Consider the following 20,052-nt stretch of genomic DNA (forward strand, 5'->3'; position numbering starts at 1 on the left):
AGATTAGTCCCATCTAGCTCTGGGCAGTTTTTCAGCCCTTAGTACTAGAAGGAAAAAATTTAGGAATATCTCAAAAGACCAAGCTGCATTGATTGACATTGTTTTGTTTTAGTCCATAAATAAGGCCAAAAAAATCAGAATAAAATTTTAATTTCAAAATAAATTTATAATAAAGAGTTTTACATCAACTAACATTCCTGGTCTTTCTAGTGTTAATAACTTGGTGACCTCTGCTCTATCCAACTGTTCATCCATCTAATGGAGTCAGGGTTTCTTGTGTCAAAGGCTCACGTTCATTTCAAATTCAAGAATACAAGGAAGGAAGGCCAAAGCCTAACACTCATGAATCAGAGCTGGAAAAAGACCATAGTGTCTCGTCTGGCCTGATCATTCATCTTCTACAGAACTTCTTACTAAAGTGGTTCTTGCACTGAGAATAATGCATAATAATCTGGGAGTTGGGGTACATAGTAGGTTTGGATTAAGGACAATTACCTGTGGAGAATAAGTCTCAGAGAGCCTCACCACTGCTCCCAGAGTTGTTTCTTCTTACACAGGGAGGACTATAGCCTTATATACTGACAGAAGTGAGCAACAGAGACAGACAATGGAAATTTAGGTTGAATGGGGATTATAGACTGGAGATGGGTTTCCCCGGATATGGAAGATCTCTGGGATTATCGCACTGGATAAAGTGATTTTAGACTCTAATTCACATCATATTATGCCCCCAGACCACTCTTGCAGAGACTAGAAGGTGGGCAGGCTTGGGGTATCAAGTGACCTACCCTGTAGGCCCAGACAGTACTGGGTCCTTTGTACGTCTCTGACCTGTTCAAAGAAAGATACCTGACTTTGTAAACTGCTTTAGGGAAGTGGGGTTGACTTGATTCAGTAGAACCTTCCCTGGAAAAAGGTCTAAAATCAAAAAATCTCAAGGAGTCAGAGGAATATAAATCAAGTTCCAATAATTAATTCCACTGCAAGGATTTAAGAGAAATAAAGGAGGGGAATAAGCATTCATATAGTGCTTACCCTGCGTCAGACAAGTGCCAAGCATTTTACAAATATCTATCATCTCAGTTGATCTTAACACAACCCTTGGAGGTGAGCACTGATATTAATGCCATTTTACAGTTGAGGAAACTGAGACTGAAAGAGTGACTTGTCCAGGATCACATACTATTACTAGGTATCTGAGGCCACCTTTGAACTCCGGTCATCTAGAATACTTCCTCTTTAAGCCCACACCCATTCTCCCTTCTTCCAACTTACAGAGATTTAAGTGGCTAGTGGTAGATGTGGGTTATATGGAGTTGAAAAGAAGGAAAGAAGAGGAAAAAGCACTCTCCAAGGAACCCAAGAGTTCTTGATGCCTTGGCTCAGACACCATCTGTGAGCAGGAGTGACTAGTGTTAATGCACCCTGGGTTATAAGGGCTGAGGCAGCCCAAGCAGAATGCTCTGGTAGGAATGAATCCCAGCCCACCACTTCCCATCATCTCTTGGAGAAGTGGTGAAGGAAAAACATTCTCATGCAACCCTGAGACAGGTCTCCTCCCAATTCCTACCACACTAAGCTGAAAGAAAGGGGAGAAGTAAGCAGTTTATTCTAGGCTCCTACCCACAAGTCAGGGATCCTAGCCCTATAATTCATGGTCCTGGCTCTCAAACTGCAGCCGAGTAGGATGGACCAAGAGCCTTGAGGCTTAGGCATGCAGAAAGCGGTTGAAGGCATTGTAGGCAGACTCCAAATCAAACAGCATCTGTCGGACCTGAGAATCATCCAGCTCATCTGCAGCAGACATGCCACTCAGGGTCTGGAGCCTGTGGGAAAAGGAGAGGAGTCACTGGGAGGGGCAAATCCCACACAGGCCTCAGAAACTGGACTTTCCCCCAGGATTCCTAACACTCTAGAGCTGTTAAAAATGGCCACATTTTTCTGGCTCTTCAGGATGCTGTTAATAACTTGGAGATTCTCTGATGGCTTTCCCACAGACGGTCTTGTTTAGTCTCTCTTGCCAGTGACCAACCACTTCCAAGCCATCTCCCAGGGGGCACTCACCACTGGCTGACTTTCTGTCGACCCTCAAAGTCAGGAGGCAAGTGGCTCATGCGGTTCATGGTCTCCATTAATTCTCGAAGATCAGGCTGGATCTGAAGGTATTGTTCTCTTAGATTCCAGGAAGATTACTCTCCCTTACTTCCCTGCTCCCACCCAAACAGCCAAGCTTTATGAACATGTACAACACTCTGCTCAAAGTCTGTCTTGTAGAAGTGCCCTCCAGAGCCAAGCCCTCCCTCAATAAGAGCATTTCCTTCCATCACTTTCCCTCAGCCAGGAGGATAGACACCTCACCTCATCCATGGCACGGATTTCCAGACGGAGTTTATCCATCACAGTGATAAAGAGCTGAGGAGAGAATACAGACTTTAGGTATAGCTTTTCCAACCCTAACTGTCAGAGACTTGAAGGTACTCGAGGCAGAGCAGTTGTCTTCCCTCATATTAAAAACAAAGGTTCTAGCTATGTGACTCTGGGCAAGTCACTTAACCCCAATGGCCTAGCCCTCATTGCTCTTCTGCCTTAGAAGCAGTATCAATTCTAAGACAGAAGAGTTAAAATACAAAACAAAAACAAAAAGGTTAGGGATGTTCCAAATATTTATTTCCTTTGAAAGTGCATTTGATTTTGCCATCTATTAACATATGCTTTTCCTCCCAACCTATTTGCATGTGCAGTCAATGTTTCCTTCTGGGTCTCATCTAAACTTGTTTGTTCAAGCTCCAAGGTTTCCCCTTTGTTAAGGTTTTAATATGGTTCCTCTCCACACTTTTCATAAGCAGAGGCCTGGCTTGATCATCGTAGCCACAATCAGTATTTTTCAGGGCAGTTTTGCCAGAAGAGACAGCCTAGCTGTATCCACCCATTAAAGATTTGGAAGTGAAGAGAATCTAATGGAAAGCCAATATTTAGAAGGTGATGGAGAATCCTCTTTGTAGATGGACTGACTCATCAGTTATCTCAGCCTGAGATCAAGGATACCCCATTGTAATGCATTTTCATATGGTTCCTGCACACTTTTCATAAGCAGAGGCCTGGCTTGATTGTCTCTGTCTTTCCAGAGCACTGCTTTGTCTTTTTGGTCTGTCCTTCTGGGTCATCCTTCTCATGCCAGGCCCCACTTCTGATACTAGGTCCCTTGATGTACAAGGATCATAAGCCTTTTAGACTTGGAAGAAACCTGAGAGATGCTCTACTTCTACCTCATTTATTTTAAAAGTCAGGGAACTACCAAAGTCTTTTCTCATCATTAAAATGTATGCAGGAATAAATTTTGTTTTGCCATAGGTTTACCATAACATCATTCCAGACCAAATAATTAACATTTTAATTTTAGTAAGCATTTTCATGTTTTTTAAACAGTAACAGAATATGAAGGACATACCCTATCACTGCTAAAAGAATGTGAACTTCGAGAATTTGATGGGTAGGTCATTTTACATATGATAAATTATTATTTTAATTATGGATTATTTTGGAACTTGGACTTTTGAATACTTCCTTTAATTATTTTATCTTTACATTTATCTAGCTCTGTGAGGAGGAAGTTTGGGTTCTAAACTATTATGGTTTCACTATCTATTTCCTCCTTTCGACTCATTTAACTTCCCAGGGAATACTACATCCACTTTTTGAGGTGAAATAACCATAAAGGAAGATTGAGCAACCAGCTGCTTAGCTATGGGAAGAAAGGGAATTCCAAAAGACATGTAGATGACTAAAGAACCTCAACATGACTATTCATCAGGTCAATGTTTCCTGAACTCATCTATTTCCTCTTCTTGGTATATATTACCTTCTACTGACAATACTGCTTCCTCCACTAAATATCACCACATGCTCTACATGCTTCCTCCTCTGAATTCTAGACTTCTTCAGGAGAACTTTTCCTCATTTACAACACTGTTTGGTTATTTAGTCCCATCTCCTTTTTACTTATACCTCAGTTCCTTCTGAATAAAGATTCCTCTTCCAGAATACTAGGATCTATACATAGTCACATTTATTTTACTCCATCACTATCTCTATGACTCCCTCCTTGTGATGCCATGCTTTGTGCTTTGTGCTTTGTAAACAGATATGAGGCCATGGGTTTTATTACTGGTTCCTTTCCTGGAATCTCCTTTGAATTTGAAGGGATACTTCTTGTGGTCACTCTCTCTGGTCTCTAGTTGGTGGATTCATGCAAAAAGTTTTCTACCAACCTACATGAACTGATGCAGAGTGAAATCAGAAGATCCAGGAGAACATTATACACAATAACTGAAACACTGTGGGACAATCAAATATAATTTACTTTACTACTAAAAGCAATGCAATGATCCAGGATAATTCAGGGACTTATGAGAAAGAATGCTATCAACACCTAGAAAAAGAAATGTGGGAATAGAAATCCAGAAGAAAACATATGATTTATCACTTGACTATGTGGGTATATGATTTTGCATTTTGGTCTTAAATGATTATTACAAAAGTGAATAATATGGAAATAGATTTTGAGTGATAATATATGTATAACAAATGGAATTGCTTGTCAGCTCCCCGAGAGGGGAAGGAAAAGGGGAGAAAGACAACAAGAATCATGTAAACACAGAAAATAAAAAGTTTTCTACCTATCCTTTTCCTCTACAAGATGCCACATAAGGATGTGTGTGTGTGTGTGTGTGTGTGTGTGTGTGTGAGCGCGCGCACGTGTGTGTGTACATATATCAGCCCTAGTTAGATCTACTATTATCCCTGCAGGAAGTCTGTTAGTCCTGTATTTGTCCAGAAATCCAATCCCACTCTCAGACACTATCATCTTAAACAGGTGATTAATTCCTAAGTCTGACGTTTTTCCTTTCCATTTATCCACAATTGGGATATAAAACTTCTTCAGTTTCTCGCATATGGCTAAAATCTTTAAAAATATTTTCTAGATCCTTTATGGTAGTATCACTTGTACTCTGAGACTTACCAGAAGTGGATAGTAGTTATCCATTTTGATAAGTCTTCAAAGGTTCTCTGGCTATGTTTGGAAGTAGCAGATATCTGTGTTTTATTATCAAGTCAAAGATAGCCACTTTAAAACCTCTCAGTAGGAAATCAGCAACTGCCACTATTTATCTTTTCTTTCTTGGTTCTTTTCTAGAATATCCCTTATCTGGCAGCAAGCTTGGATCCAATTATCATTTCTTAAAGGGCAAATAGCTGCTTCCTCCTTGGAGAATCCAGTTTTTTCTTCTTCCAGAAAAGCTTTCCATCTGTTACTTAGATGTAAATGATCACTACTTCTCCTTCCTTTTTCCTTCTGTAGCCTGTTCTTCCTTTTAACCTCCCTCTTCAGATTCCTTTTAGTTTTCCTATTGAAATCCTTCCACTTTTAGAGAATAGTTTCTTCTCCAGAATAGCCTGGAGAATGGAGAAGAGGTCTTCCAGTTCCTTCATTTTCTCTTTTAGAAGAAAGACCAACCTGTACTTTGAACACAGGTCACTTGGCCAAGGCAGAAATATAGGTATTGCATACTTAATGCAGGGCACTAAAAAATTCTTCATGGTCTCTCAAATAACTGAAAGTTAGTACTCTTTTTTGTTCTTGCTAGAGGATTCCCCATCAGTCCTCCAGTCGAGTTCCTCTTGCCCCACTCTAATGGTGGCATATCCATGAGGCTGAGGAGATATGAGGTTCCTGTCTCTTAAGAGACCTGAGCCCATAGTGACTTGTCTTAAGGGGTAGGACTTACCGAGACAATGTCAGCAATACATCGGTTGAGGTTGCCCTTGTCATCCTTGATGGTGATTGGTCGGTCCTCCTTGATCCTCTCCATTGCTAGTGGGCAATCAAGCTGCCAGGGGAATGAGGAGATGTGAAGTTATGTCATATACCTGAAAAGAGCTCCAGCACCCAGGGGATAAAGTCCATCCACTTGTAAAGAAAGCTCAAGAGCAGGGGCAAGGGCCAAAGTACCCTGGGGCACCCTCATCAGTGGGTGACTCACACGGAATTTTCGGCAGAACTCATCAATGGAACTGATTTCTGAGCCTTGCACCTGCTTGAAGGCGGCTTTGTACTGGACCAAGAGTCGGGAACAGGCTGCAGTGTACCTGTGGAGAAGAAAGCCTCAGCATGAGCCATGACCTACACCTTTACCTAAGACAGAGTTACAAGAATTTCTGGCTCTCTAAGATCAGAGTCCAGTCCAGAATAGAGATGGACTTAGGTCTTAAAAGATCAAGGTACAACCAAGAGATTAATTTAAGGAAAAAGAACTTATGCCAAGGTAAGAGAAATGCATGGTTCATAGCTGGAATAACCCTTAGCAATCAGCTAGTCTCATTCCTTTATATCACAAAGGAAAAAGCAAAGTCTCAGATAAAAGATTTCCTCAAGGGTACATAGCCAGTACCATTTAGTAGGTAGCAGAGATAGGATTCAAACCCAGATTTCAAACCTTTAAGTCTCCAATGCCTATACTCCCCTACTAGCACTTTCATATTTTGTAAATCTTTTATCACATAGTGCTTTGTAATGTTATTATTTATATGGTAGGAAGAACACCAGATTTGAAGTCATAATATATGGGTTCCACTTCTGACTTTGCTACTTGACTTCGTGATCTGAACAAGTTTAACTCTGGGCCTCAGTTTCCTCATTTGTAAAATGGGGATAAAAAGAACTATCCTACGTATTTCATTCTATTGTTTTGAAGATCAAATGAAATAAAGGATGTAAAGACACACACACCATTAAACACTATATAAATGCCAGCCATCATCATTTTTACCCCTTTCTAGACTGTAAACCCCACTGATGATAGGGGTCATGTCATTCACCCATTCAGTAGACATAAGTGAAGACAATATGCAAAGCAGTAAAACATGATCCCTGCCCTTAAGAAGCTTTCAAAATAGTTATGTTAAATGTAACAGAAAATAGTATAGGACAAGTACATTAGGGTGCTACAAAACCCAGTGTGAATGAAACCTGAGGGAAAAGTTCATTATTGGCCAGGAGAATCAAGGATGATTTCAAAAAAGAGGTAATGTTTAAATGGAGCTTTTTAGAGGATCAGAGTTCTCATCAGTTCACTGGTTTAGAAGTGAAAAGCATCTTATAAGCCTTCTAGTTTAACATATTCCCACTCCCAATTTTATAGAGGAAATTGAGGCTTAGAAGAATGATCTCTTAATGAAGGTCATAAGCATTGTGAGGGACAACAGCTGAAATCTAAACTGAGAACCTCCAAATGCAATAATGTCTCCACTATATCACACAGCCCAAAATAATTTTCTTCTTTCTATACTCTTCAACACAGCCTGGCAATATGGCCTTCCTTATAACAGAGACTCAAAACAGAACTGTAGAGCTGGAAGGAAACTTAAAGGGGGACATTTCAACACATGTAGCAAATTTGATCCTGCATATAACAGCATCTTAATGGTTTTAAAAATTAGAATGTTATGGAAAGAGGGACAGCTAGGTGGCACAGGAGTTGGAGAGCCAGGCCTGGAATTAGGAGACCTGGGTCTAAATATGGACCAAGACACTTCCTGCCTGTATGGTCCTGGGCAAATCACCTAAATCCATTTGCCTAGTCTTTGCCCTTCAGTCTTAGAGTTGTTACTAAGGCAGAAAAGGTTTTTTGTTGTTTTTTTTTAAAATAAATGTAAAGAAAGAAAGAAAGAATTTAATGAAAACAACAACAAAAACAACAAAACCATCAAGTTAAGAGTTAGGAAATCTGAGTTCTACTCCCAGTTGTATCACTGACTTGGTGTTTGACTTTGGCTAGGCCCTAGCTTTGTCTGAATTTTCCCTTATCTACAACAGTCAGGAATACTGGTCTAAGTAAGTAACCAATAGGGTCCCTTCCAATTCTAAATGTTTTAATGATTCTGTGAATCTAATAGGAACAACAGAATAAGAATAAAAAGTAGACCAGTCTTGGAATTTGTTTGGAACATTAAAAAACCTAGTCTACTTTGACTTTAACCCTGGTATGGTTTGGAGTTAGCAATATTTCCACAACTAGAGGAGTCTTCCTAGTCACCACTTCCTAGATCTACCTTATGTCTTTATACATAGAAACAGGTAGTGATGGAGAGTATAAGTCAGCTATTCAATCACAGAATTTCAGAGTATCCAGAAAACCAAAAACTATACCTAGAAACCAAGTCAAATGTCAAAGGTACCCTTCTTCCTTGCCTTCTTTTCCACCCCCCCAACTGTCCCTTCCGTAAGGACACTCACTCATTAGGGGTGACACAGTCCTTGATGTATGCCTTCTCCAGGGCTTGCATCGTCTTCACCACAGCAAATAACTCTGCCATGTTGTCATACCTAAAGGTGTGGACCTGGTTAATCAAGTTGGTAGTTCCCAGGTTTAAGAAGCATGTTACTCCACCCTTCTCCTATGACCAGCCATGACTACATGACCACAAGCTACCCTAGACTGCAATGCTGAAGGCTCATAAGAAAGAAATGTCCACAGATCTCCAGGTAATGGTAACCACAGAGAGCCAAGGAGATAAGAGTAGGATTAGGGGAGCAGTGATTTCTTAACATTTCAATACTACCCAACTCAAGGAATAGAGATCAGCAGTTATAGCCAAGTCCACTGAGATTCTCTCCAGGGTTCTCCAAGTACCCTTTTGTAATTGCAACCAGCCCTAGCCTTCAATGGCCTCAAGGATGCAACAGAGCATGACCCTCAGTGATTTGTCTGGAGATGACCAACAGAAGGGAAGGCTCTAATGTGGTGGGGACCCTCCCCATCCCCACCCTCCTTCAATAAGGCCTTCTTCTTTCTCCATGTTCTCTTAGGGACTCACTTCTCTCTTTCCCGGGCATTCTTGTACAGCTTCACTTCCTGCAGGAGAGAAAAGAGAACCTTTCTAAGCTCAGTCTTATTAAACAAGAGGCAAACCCAGAGCCCATTTTATTTAGGCCTACAGAAATATGTAGCTGGCAGTTGATAAGATGGCTCACTCTCAGACTCTCTCCTCTCTTCCTACCAAAGGATGAGGGGGATGCACCTGGGGAGGAGGGGAGAGGAGGCAGGGACTGAGGCTAATGGGGACATTTGAGGAATCCCCCCAACAGAAGGTAGCACTCACCTCATACAGCTCGGGCTTATTCCCAGGGGCTGAAAACAAAGAAAATAGTAGACCAAGTCTCCATTCTTAGCTACTATCTCCAGCCGGCCCGCCCCCTATTCTCTGTAGGTGCTCCTTAAATAAACACGAAGTCTTCGCCTGGTACACCCTGAACTCAGCTCTCTACCTCTGGGGGTGGGGGGTGTCCACAGTAGAGGAAGCCTGAGGCAGCGCCCCACCCCCTCCCTTAGGCCCGGGTTCCAGGCGCCCCCTGCAGGTGGTCCCCCTGCAGATGGTGCCCCAGCTTCCCTCTCACTCCCCCAGCCTCTCTCGGAGAGCGCTCCCGCTTGCCTCCCCGTCTTGGCGGTAGGTCACTCACCTCCCATTCCGGGATTGGCAGGGATTCCATGAAACATACTTGGTGGCTGGGCCCGGGCTTCCCTTGCACTCACGACGTTGAAACCAGGGAGGGCCAGGAGAGAGCTGCCGCGAAGCCTTCCTTTCGAAGACAAGGCTCGGGGGCGCTTGAAACCTCAGCCCCGCCTCGGAGCCGAACTGTCGAGCCCCCACCTGGATCTGCTAAGCACCCCGTTCCTGGGGCTCGCTCTTCTCAGCGGCATTCGATCTGTCGAGCCAAGATGGCGCGATATCGGATCTTTCGGACGAGCGATGTTTCGGCGCTCGTCTGGGTTTGCCGAAAACCCCACGCCTGCGCAGATCCTCAGGACTGAGAGGCTGCTGGTGACAAGAGCTTCACAAACTTCTCTGGTTGGCCGGGTCGAGGTTGTGCAATTCTCTAGCTGGCACACCTGCCTGAGTGGTGGTCTTGAGTCCTGGGAAGAGATCCCTTATTGTATTAAGGCCTTTCGAAGACCATTTTTTGTTGTTGTTTGTTTCCATGCACAGAACTGAGTCAGCACGTGTCCTACAGCTGGCTCTCTCTATCCCATTTTACGTGGGGCTGGTTGTACTGGGCGGGACATTAGTTTGCTCCAAAATCTTCCATCCCAGGCCAGACCCTCAGGTCCACAGCAAAGGGTGATCGGGTCTTTTGTTTCCTTCCGTTTGAAATTGGACTAGGGGCAATTCCTGCCAGCACTAAATCTAGTCTCCTGAAAAAAATTTCAAAAGGCTCTCTTAGGAGGAGGTTTCTCCTGTCGACATGGAATCTAGAAACCCCAAACTTGTAGCCTAGTAAGATCTGATGAACCCCAAGTTTTAGGACAAGCTTGTAAGTTGGAGACCCCAAAGCTTGTACTTGTTCCCTGTTGCCATTAGAATCCACCCTGAAGGGAATCTCAAGCTAGCAGTTTCAGACTGAATAATGGTCCCTAGGGTAAATGACTCTCATGCTTAGGTGGAGCTAGGTGTATGCTAAATACTCTCTTTGTCTTAAGTAGTCTTCCCCAAAGTATCAGAGACCTTCTTCTTTTCCCCCCCCCCCCCAAAGACCCACTCCAGGGAGGGGACCATCCTTTTAGTGTCCATCATGGGTAGCCCCTTCCCTCACACCCTAGCTCTGGGCTATGATTCCTTTTCCTAGCTTGATTGTATCCTGTCAATATATTTTGAACACTCCCATTTCCTTGTAGACTGACTGTAATGTCAGTCATCTTTCCCTGCCCCTGGATCTCCCCAAATGGTATATAAGTTTCTCAAATTCTTTTGTTCCTTGGAATTGTCTGATCTAGCCAGGTTGCCTTTTCCAGGGGTCCGGGACCAGAGCAACTAGAGTTCAATCCTCAAACTCTGTGTAGGGATGTGGCCATGTGGGGCACAACTCTATGTAGAGACCTAACTCAGCCCTGTTATCCATTTCCTTAATTAAAGAATGGTTTTTCTGACTATTTAATAGTTCTGTGTTTTTTTCTGAGTCAACACTAGTTACTAAAGAACAGGAGTTGAGTAACAAACACTTTTCTAGGAACTTGGGGAGTGTGTGAACTTCACTTTGGGCTAGGAGGCAAATAGTGGAGAAGCCAGAGAGAAAGGTGATGAGACAATTTCTTGTTAAGTCTAAATGGTTATTTTGTGCCAAAACAAGGGGAGTTGTCCCTGAAGAGCTTTTTTTTTTCTGATGGCTGAGGTTGGGAATATAGTGAGGCTGAAGAGAACACCTTTCTTCAACTACTAGAATCTTCCTGAGATCCTGAACAAACTAAAATGGTCAACTCTGTTCCCAGAAGTTGTCATACACAATTACAATGAGATCTGAGATGACTAATGATTTTTATAAATGAAATAGGTAAATAATTATGCCTGTTATTAATTTCATTGTTAACAAATTATATATTTAGTAACTTGAATATTTACAAAGCCCTACATCAAGGGATTTTATATATAAATGAGTGCCTACCAGTGGGAAAGGTTTCTCATCCTATGAAATAATATTCAGGGAACTGAGGTAGGGGACTTTGGACTTAAATGGACTTTGAGATTTTGAAATTTCATTAATGAGGAAATAAAGAAACATACTCCTGAATTACCCCAGAGCCTAGGATAACTGTGGGAACAAGTAGCAGGCTCAAGGGTTGTTCTACTAATTCTATACACTACTTGGGCAACTGAAACTTGCCTATTACTCTCCTAGATTACCAGAGAGATTTGGGTCCTAGAAACACCAGTTCCCTAACAGGCTTTGTGGCTCCTTCAATTATTGGCAGTGAGTTGGGGAATGAGCAATAAACAATTGAGACAAGGATCAGCAAGAGGGTGATGTAGATAAATAAAACCAGAAGCAGTGATGTACTTATTTTTTTTTTTAGACCCTTACCATTTGTCTTGGAGTCAATACCGTATATTGGTTCCAAGGCAGAAGAGTGGTAAGGGCTAGGCAATGGAGGTTAAGTGACTTGCCTAGGGTCACACAGCTAGGAAGTGTCTGAGGTCAAATTTGAACCTAGGACTTCCTGTCTTTAGGCCTGGCTCTCAATCCACTGAGCTATCCAGCTGCCCCCAGAAGCAGTGATTTATTGAGGATTTTAAAAGTCTAAGTCCATGGGTGGGTTTATTGGAGCTGGTCAGGTATATAAATAGAGGAAAGAGAAACAATGCTGTTCAATGGCATTCAAAGAAAAATTTATGGTGGTGATTCAGCATGAAGGGAGGCAGGATACTGTTTGTAGGCCAACTGCTGGCTTAGGACTTGATGGTCAGTAAGTCTAAGTTTGCTACAACACAGCTGTAACTCTTGAAGCTGTGAGGTGATTTTACCCTATGTGCAGCTGCCCAAGGGCCCTTCGATGGAGCATCCTTTAAAGCAGTGATGGGAAAACTTTTTAAAAAGGGGGCCAAAGGAAAGGAAATGCTCATCTGTCAGTCTGTTTCTAAGGCAACTCTTTCGAAGTTTCATTGTATTGTATCCTACTCATTGTATTCATCAGATTAGGAATAATGTCACCCACTGCTGGATAGAACATTTCAGGAGACTGCATCTGACAGGTGGGCCATAGTTTGCCTGTCACTGAACTGGAGGAATTCCATGTGAACTGGAAAGATCTCCAGGAATTGATGCAGAGTGAAAGGAGCAGAACAGGGAGAACATTGTACACAGAGACTGATACATTATGGCACAATTGAATGTAATAGACTTTTCTACTAGCAGCAATGCAATGATCAGGACAATTCTGAGGGACTTATGAGAAAGAACCCTATCAATATCCAGAGAAAGAACTGTGGGAGTTGAAACACAGAAGAAAAACATATTATTGATCACATAGTTCAATGGGAATTGTAATGCAAGGTGGCTAACAGAAACTTTTTGCTTCTGTAATTTCTAACGGTCACAAAAAGTCAGTTAAACATCTTAGAATCTTCAGAAAGTCAGCTAGAACTTAAAGCTATAAATAGAGGTGAAGTTCCAACTGAGGGGGCTTTTGCCTTCTGACTTTTGCTTTTCGCTGGAGGCTTTTGCTTTGGCCTTTCTGCTTGCCTTTGCTTCGGCCTTGGCCTGTGCTTATTTTGTCTTGGGAAATTTGGACCTATCTCATTTCTCTGGACCTCTCCCTGATTTCCCATCTCCATCCCTCCCCTTCCCTGAATTTCCTTTGGGTCCTGAGTGGAAGGGAGGGCTTGGCGATTAGACATTGTGGATTTTAGTTTCTATAGTGTAAAATTGGAATTTGGGAGACGCCATCAATAATGGCTGGGGCGGCAGTTTTGAATTCTTACCGGCACGTGGTCTAATGGTTTTACCAGCATGGCCATGGCTTTAATTAAACTACTAATTTATATTATTATATCAGTCTTTATCATTTTTTAATCTTAACAATAGACAAGTAGAGTATCCTCAAATAAGTTACCCCTAGATTTGATAAAGACTTTACTTAAAAGGCAGTCAAATCTTCCTGACTGGGAGAGCCGGACTCTCTCTGTCTAAACCTCTCCGCAACCCATCTGCCACCATTACCCTCTCCCTATCAGCAGTTAGAAAACCCTGAACCCCTCTGCCCTTCTGACTGACTCTGGTATTAATAAATCCCCTTGTTACCTATTCAAACCCTTTGGTGAATCAGTGAATTATTGTGTCGAAAATTAAATCAAGGGCTTAAGGGGAAGGAATCATTTTTCTTTTATTTCTTGAAAGAACTGGGGGCATCCATCTTGGCAGGAAGTACCTACCTCAAGACTTCGACCAGCCATCAGTTTGACTGGCAGGGAGGGGCCCCCTGGACTCCTCCCTCAAGAGACTTGAGAAACTAATAAGAAAAACCCTCCAGCCAAACCTAAACATTTTCTTACTGGCCCTAGTTTCCTCCCTGTATCCTCTCTGTCTCAAGCCTCTGGGAATAAACCTGTTTGAGCTGCCCTCTCCTACATACCCCATTTCCTTTATCTCCTATATACCTTCCCTTATCTTCATTCTCCTCCAATCACCTTATAATTCCCTATAACCCCATTATCCTTCCTCACACCCAAACTGCATTTGTTAACCCACTCAGATAATTTATTTACTTTTTATAACAGAATATGATTGGGGATGTTGACATTAAATGATCACTCTATTGCAAATATTAATAATATGGAAATAGGTTTTGAACAATGATACATGTAAACACTTCCCTCAAAAAGGTTATAATTTTTATATTGCCAAAGCAGCAATAGCTCTCCAGCCTCTTGACAGATTAGGATCCCTTGCCTCATGTGATTCTTTTTGTTTATTATATTTACCCCCAGAACATTTTTCCTACTATTTCCCATTTATAACAAATTATACATCATCAAAGTAAAAAAAAAAAAAACCTTCATTGTTATTGTGGAAACCCAGATGGTTCCATATGCAAAGACTAAAAAAAAGTATGGAACAGAAGAATAGGAAAGATTGTATAGAAAGCAGCTAAGAAGGAGTGGAAAGAGTTGCACTGGAAAGGCAAAGGAAAATTAAACTCAACATTATTCAGCACCTACTATGTGCAAGGTCCAGCTTTTATCTCTATAAATGCTGAAAGTCAAAGAACAGAAAACAAGAAAGAAGATAGAAGACTACTGATGACAAACTTGTGTGCACTTATCAGTCTTGAAACAAGTATATCACTTAGCTCATCACCTCATCACACAAAAGCTCTGCAATGATGTTACTGAATTAAGTAACTTCACTAGAAAACTAAGTAAATTAAGTAACTTCACTAGAAAAACAAATTTCTTGAGGGCAGGAACAAAGCCTAGACTTTTTTTTTTTCCAGTAATTAGTCATTAAGTACTTCCTACAAAATTGAACTTTGTACTTATACCTTGTCTGGGAGACATTTTGAAAGAGTTGGTCCAATCCTGCCAATTTCACCTCCATATTTTTTGTACTCCCCACCCTTATTCTCATTGATGTTACTCTCTAACAGGCTCACATGATTACCATGTACTTATACACTGCTGTGGTTAGCCTCCCTCTGGCTCCTGCTCTAAACATAATCTTTTTATAAGGATCCTATCACTTCCCTGCTCAAATATCTCTAATGCTTCCTTAACTGAGTCAAGTCCAAATTCCCCTGCCTGACAAGATCCTAGAAAATTTGGTGTCCACCCAACCTTCCCAAACCCCAGCCTTTTGATCAAGCTGTTTCCTTTTCCTGGAATGTTTTCCACCCATTTCTTCATCTGTTCAATAAGTATTTATCTCAAATGCCACTTTCTCTAGGAAGCCTTTCCTGGTCACCATTAATAAGAACTTTCCTCTTTAGGGTGGATCATATCACATCATGGGTACCTTTCTAATGCTGCTTTCACAAAGCTGTCTGTTATCTATGTTTGCCCCATTCCTCCACTAAACTATATTCTATATCTCCTGTCAGCATTAGCACAGTGCTTTCCAAGTACAAAATAGGTGCTTAATACATATGGTCAGTGAAAGCTGAATAAAACCATTTGGAACACTACATAATAGATTCCCATTGCCTGCTGACTGACCTCCAAAGATCTTTCCTTGGTTGGACTGACCCTAAAAGCAATGAGGTGAGGCCTATTCTAGCCATGATCATGATAGGGATACTGAGACCTATTCCCTCTCATATCATGTCAGAGTTGGAAATGTCTTCAGAGATGGTCTAACTCAATGAGTCCTAGAGCAGTAATCCTCTTAAATAGAGCTACATGTAGTCATCCAGTCTTAGGAGAAGATCTTGAGTGCTGAGGAGCCAACATCCACTGCATCCATGGACAGATCTAATTGCTAGGACATTTTCCCAGATACCAAGTTTTAATTTGTTGCAATGAACTCCTACATTTTTTTTTTAAACCCTTACCTTCCATCTTAGAATCAATACTGTGTATTGGCTCCAAGGCAGAAGAGTGGTAAAGCTAGGCAATGGGGGTAAAGTGACTTGCCCAGGGTCACACAGCTGGGAAATGTCTGAGGCCAGATTTGAACCTAGGACCTCCCATCTCTAGGCCTGGCTCTCAATCCACTGAGCTGTCCACTCCCACATTTTTTGATACAGTATACCTGGTTTTGCTATCTTGCAACCAGGCATAAGAAATCACTATTCATTGGCTTCGATGGAAAAGACCTCTATTACCTGAAGACAGATAAAGTGCCCCCTCACTAACCCATCTTTGCTGCAAGCTAAGACCATTCCTATTTACTTTATTGATTTATTTATAAAACCCTTTCTTTTTGTCTTAGAATTGATGCTGTGTTTTAATTCTAAAGAAGAAGAGTGGTAAGAGTTAGGCAATAAGGGATGAATGACTTACCCAGGGTCACACAGGTAGGATATATCTGAGGCCAGATTGTAACCCAGGACCACCCATCTCCAAGCCTGGCTCTCTATCCAATGAACCACCAAGCTGCCTTCATACTTACTTTAAATAATATTCAAAAGGATGCTCTTGAGGATCTCAACCTTCCTGGTTTTTCTGCTTTCCAGTTTGGTACCCAGAACTGACACCTTTCTTAATTTATTATGATTGTCTTGTCTTACCTTTTCTGGTTGCCACAGTAGGCTGCTGACTGATTCATACTGGATTTGCAGTGAGATCTTTTATTTTAAAACTTCTTTATAGCCACATTCCCCATATTTTGTTTATGAAGATGATATTTGAACCCAAATGTAAGACTTTATATTTATTCCAATTAAATTCAAACTTATTAGACTCAGCCCAGTGTCCTAGCCTCTTAATAAATTGTTGGAACCTGATTCTGTGAACTAATGTGCTAATTATTCCTCCCTGCTTTGAAAAGCAAACATTAAGTTGGATCTTAAATACAGATGTGCAGAATACAGAGGCATAACAATCCATTGCCTTACCTTCTTGGTCACCTGATTTTTTTTTAAGTGAGGTCATGTGATTGGGATTAGATCAGAGATCTCCAGTTAGCCTCTGATAACTGCCTTGGCTCACATTTACTTTTAATATTTCTTACAACAGAAGCTGCTAATGAGTCAATTAGAAATATTACATGTGGCTAATGAATAGAAATTTGGTGAAACAATGATTACTAGGTATCTCAGGAATTAATTTCAGATTCCTAACTGGCAACATTCCTCTCTCCCACTAGGCTTCAAGGAAAGGAAAGTATAATGCCAGGGCTTTTTAATGCTATCTGTGGTTGATAAGATTTCTAAGAACAAATGAAAAGCTCAGTAAAGAAGTTTACTGATGAAAATAGGACCAGGTGATCTACTTGGACAGCAAATAACTAGTTGAATAATCCTAAGGAGACAATTTCCCAACATTTGGTTCCTCATCCTAAATCCCTTCTCCTAGGAAAGGAAGGGGATGAGGAGGAATTTGTTAAAACAAGGTTAGAAACCTTGATGACCAACTCTCTCAGAATCAAATTCTGGGTATGAATCATTCCCTTTGGGCCAAGCCAAGTAGAAATGCTACGTCCTCTCCACAGAGATCATAAGAAGGGATGTTAACCCCTACTTTTCAAATTCAATAGGATACCAAGTTCATTTTATTTAAATTTTTTTTTATTTTTTAGAAAAAAATTTTCCATGGTTACATGATTCATGTTCTTGTTCTCTCTCCCCCCACCTCCCCACACACTATAGCCAACATGCCTTTCCACTGGTTTCTTTATGTGTAATCGATCAAGACCTATTTCCATATTATTGATAATTGCTCTAGGGTGGTCATTAAGAGTCCACCTCAATCCATGTGTTCAAGCAGTTGTTTTTCTTCTGTGTTTCCATTCCTATAGTTCTTCCTCTGCACTTGATCTTAGCCAAAAGGCAGAAAAGCAATTATAGTTCTTACTCTAAATGTGGGTAGCATTCTTTTCCATAAATCCCTCAGAATTGTCCAAGGTCATTACATTGCTGCTAGTACAGAAGTCCATTACATTCGATTTTGCCACAGTTTATCCGTCTCTGTGTACAATGATCTCCTGGTTCTGCTCCTTTCACTCTGCATCAGTTCCTGGAAGTCATTCCAGTTCACATGGAATTCCTCCAGTTCATTATTCCTTTGAGCACAATAGTATTCCATCACCAACAAGGATACCAAGTTCAGAAGGTTATAGAATAAGCATTCAGGTTCCCCAATCTGCCCAAGATAACATGTTTCCTTCCTTTGAGTCTTCCCACAGCTCCTAAAACAAGTTTTCCTTAATAGGTGGCATTTCTTTCACTTTTCTGATAGACTGCATCATATTTCATCACAAAATGGCATTATATCCATGTTTTGATCAAATGAAAGTCGAGACATAAAATATCCCAACTAAATTGACTTGGAGTTGAGGGTAAAAAGTCAGGGTGACCAAAATTCTCACCTGCAAGACCAAGGAAGTCAAGGCCAGAATTTCTTTCCTGAAGGGTTGACAGGATCTCTTCCAGGCTGGCACGGCTAATTTTAGGATTGGCAGTCAGATCCAGTGAGATTAATGAGGGGCAGATGGGAAGACATCTAGAAAGATAAGACAAAAGGAAGTGGGGAATAGATCCAGAAGGGAGAGAATAAGGAAGAAATTGATAGCCAACAACCACTTGCCCTTTACAGCCAACACAGTGCTAGGGAATCTTTTTCCACCCAATTCAACAAACATTAAGTTCCTATTGAGGAGCAACACCCTTAAGATAAAAAGATTAAAATAATACGAGGCAGAAAAAACTAGTTTTAGTCAGTCCTTGGAATTCAGGTATAGACAAGGTAAGCCCCATCATACCAAATACATTTATAATTCAGGATGCTAAAAGAAGCTTCACTTTGTCTCTTCAAATAACCTCAAGAAGGTGGGGTAGGAGTCTTCCCTAATACAGTCTAGTTAAAGACAAAAGCTACTGGTTCCTAGGAGTTACTATAGAATCATATAACAGTCCAAGGGACCAGAAAGAGGAAAGCTTGTCCTCGTCTTTATCTATATAGCTCCTTGAATCTCCATGCTGTAACTGATGTGTTCTGTCATGGGATCTGGGTAAACAGAAGTGTTTATAGGTGTTAATGACTAACAGGACTGTAGACAAAAAACAGAATGGTAAGACTGAAGGACACCAGGACTCAGGTGAACAGATAAAGGAAGAAGGGGCTTAGGAGCCTAAGCAAAGAGGAGAGAAAAGAATGAAAACGGTGTTTGGACCGAAGATGAAAAGCTAGGTAAAATGAAGAAGAGAATTTGGGACAGTCAAGTAAAACAGAGGAGAGTGTGGGCTAGCAATAATTGGAATTGCACTTGGGTGGTCAGACAGAAGCATCTAGAACCATGAATTCATTAAGGCTTGCCTGGCCCTATGTCTGCCACCCTGGATTAACTATCTTCATGTTTGTGGTAAAGGATTGTTTGTGTTTTCAAGATACCTGGTATGAGAAGTTGTTTGCCTGCTGAGAGGGACACTGTAGGAAGCAAGGAAGTTGGGCTGTATTTTCTGGACTATCCCCTCATCTTGGCTAGTGTGATACTATAGGCAGGCAGCAGAATGTTTGTCCTAGGCATGGTAGAAGCCCTGGATCCCATGTTACCTGGTCAGACTTCTTATGGCTTCATCATTCAGGTGGTTGCCAGACAGGGTCAGATGTGTCAGAGCACAGCCATCCTAGACACAAATAGCAGGAACTCAAGAAGGCACAAAGGAAAGGAGAGACACCAAAGAGTTTGTGACACGTGCCCAGAGAGTCAAAGTCAGATGAAGGCTCTGATTAAATGAACATCCCTGGACAAAAAGAGTCAAGTCCATGAGGTTTAAAAATGTATGCCCTGAGTGTAGCTTAGTGGCTCAGAGGATAGAGAGCCAGACCTGGACAGGGGAGGTTTTGGGTTCAAATCAGGCTTCTGACACTTCCTACCTGTGTAAACCTGAGTAGGTCACTCAACCCCAATTGCCTAGCCCTCAATACATAATATTGAGTCTAAGACAAAGGGTGAGTAGTTAAAAAAAAAAAAAACACAACAACACAGACTTATGCCCTATTGAGCCTGAGTGAGCCCTTATTCCTGACCACTATCTACCATTGGACCAGGACCTCAGAAATATGGAACTC

At 41.4% G+C, this 20,052-nt stretch overlaps 2 protein-coding genes across 3 annotated transcripts in view; both read right to left on the reverse strand.

The window, feature by feature from the left end:
* Window positions 1-134: 134 nt before the first annotated feature.
* Window positions 135-9,782, reverse strand: VPS28 (VPS28 subunit of ESCRT-I). 2 transcript variants are annotated; one of them, XM_044658334.1, is made up of 9 exons: window positions 9,518-9,782; window positions 9,160-9,188; window positions 8,875-8,912; window positions 8,294-8,383; window positions 6,042-6,147; window positions 5,787-5,888; window positions 2,359-2,412; window positions 2,065-2,156; window positions 135-1,826 (listed from the first exon to the last, which is right to left on the reverse strand). In XM_044658334.1, the coding sequence occupies exons 1-9, from the start codon at window positions 9,552-9,554 to the stop codon at window positions 1,709-1,711; spliced, it is 666 nt and encodes a 221-aa protein (XP_044514269.1). In that variant the 5' UTR covers window positions 9,555-9,782; the 3' UTR covers window positions 135-1,708. The 2 variants fall into 2 exon arrangements, with proteins under 2 accessions (XP_044514269.1, XP_044514270.1); XM_044658335.1 differs by lacking the exon at window positions 9,160-9,188.
* A 2,412-nt stretch (window positions 9,783-12,194) lies between these two features.
* The window catches only part of LOC123256003 (tonsoku-like protein), a 10,409-nt gene continuing 2,551 nt past the window's right edge, over window positions 12,195-20,052 (reverse strand). Inside the window, exons 2-4 of the mRNA XM_044684702.1 lie at window positions 19,534-19,607; window positions 18,350-18,483; window positions 12,195-12,390 (exon numbers count right to left, since the gene is read on the reverse strand). Of these exons, the coding sequence (XP_044540637.1) occupies window positions 12,353-12,390; window positions 18,350-18,483; window positions 19,534-19,607 (246 nt within the window). The 3' untranslated portion in view covers window positions 12,195-12,352. The remainder of the gene's footprint in view (window positions 12,391-18,349; window positions 18,484-19,533; window positions 19,608-20,052) is intronic.

The sequence above is a fragment of the Gracilinanus agilis genome, chromosome 1, assembly GCF_016433145.1.
Source record: "Gracilinanus agilis isolate LMUSP501 chromosome 1, AgileGrace, whole genome shotgun sequence".
NCBI lineage: Eukaryota > Metazoa > Chordata > Mammalia > Didelphimorphia > Didelphidae > Gracilinanus > Gracilinanus agilis.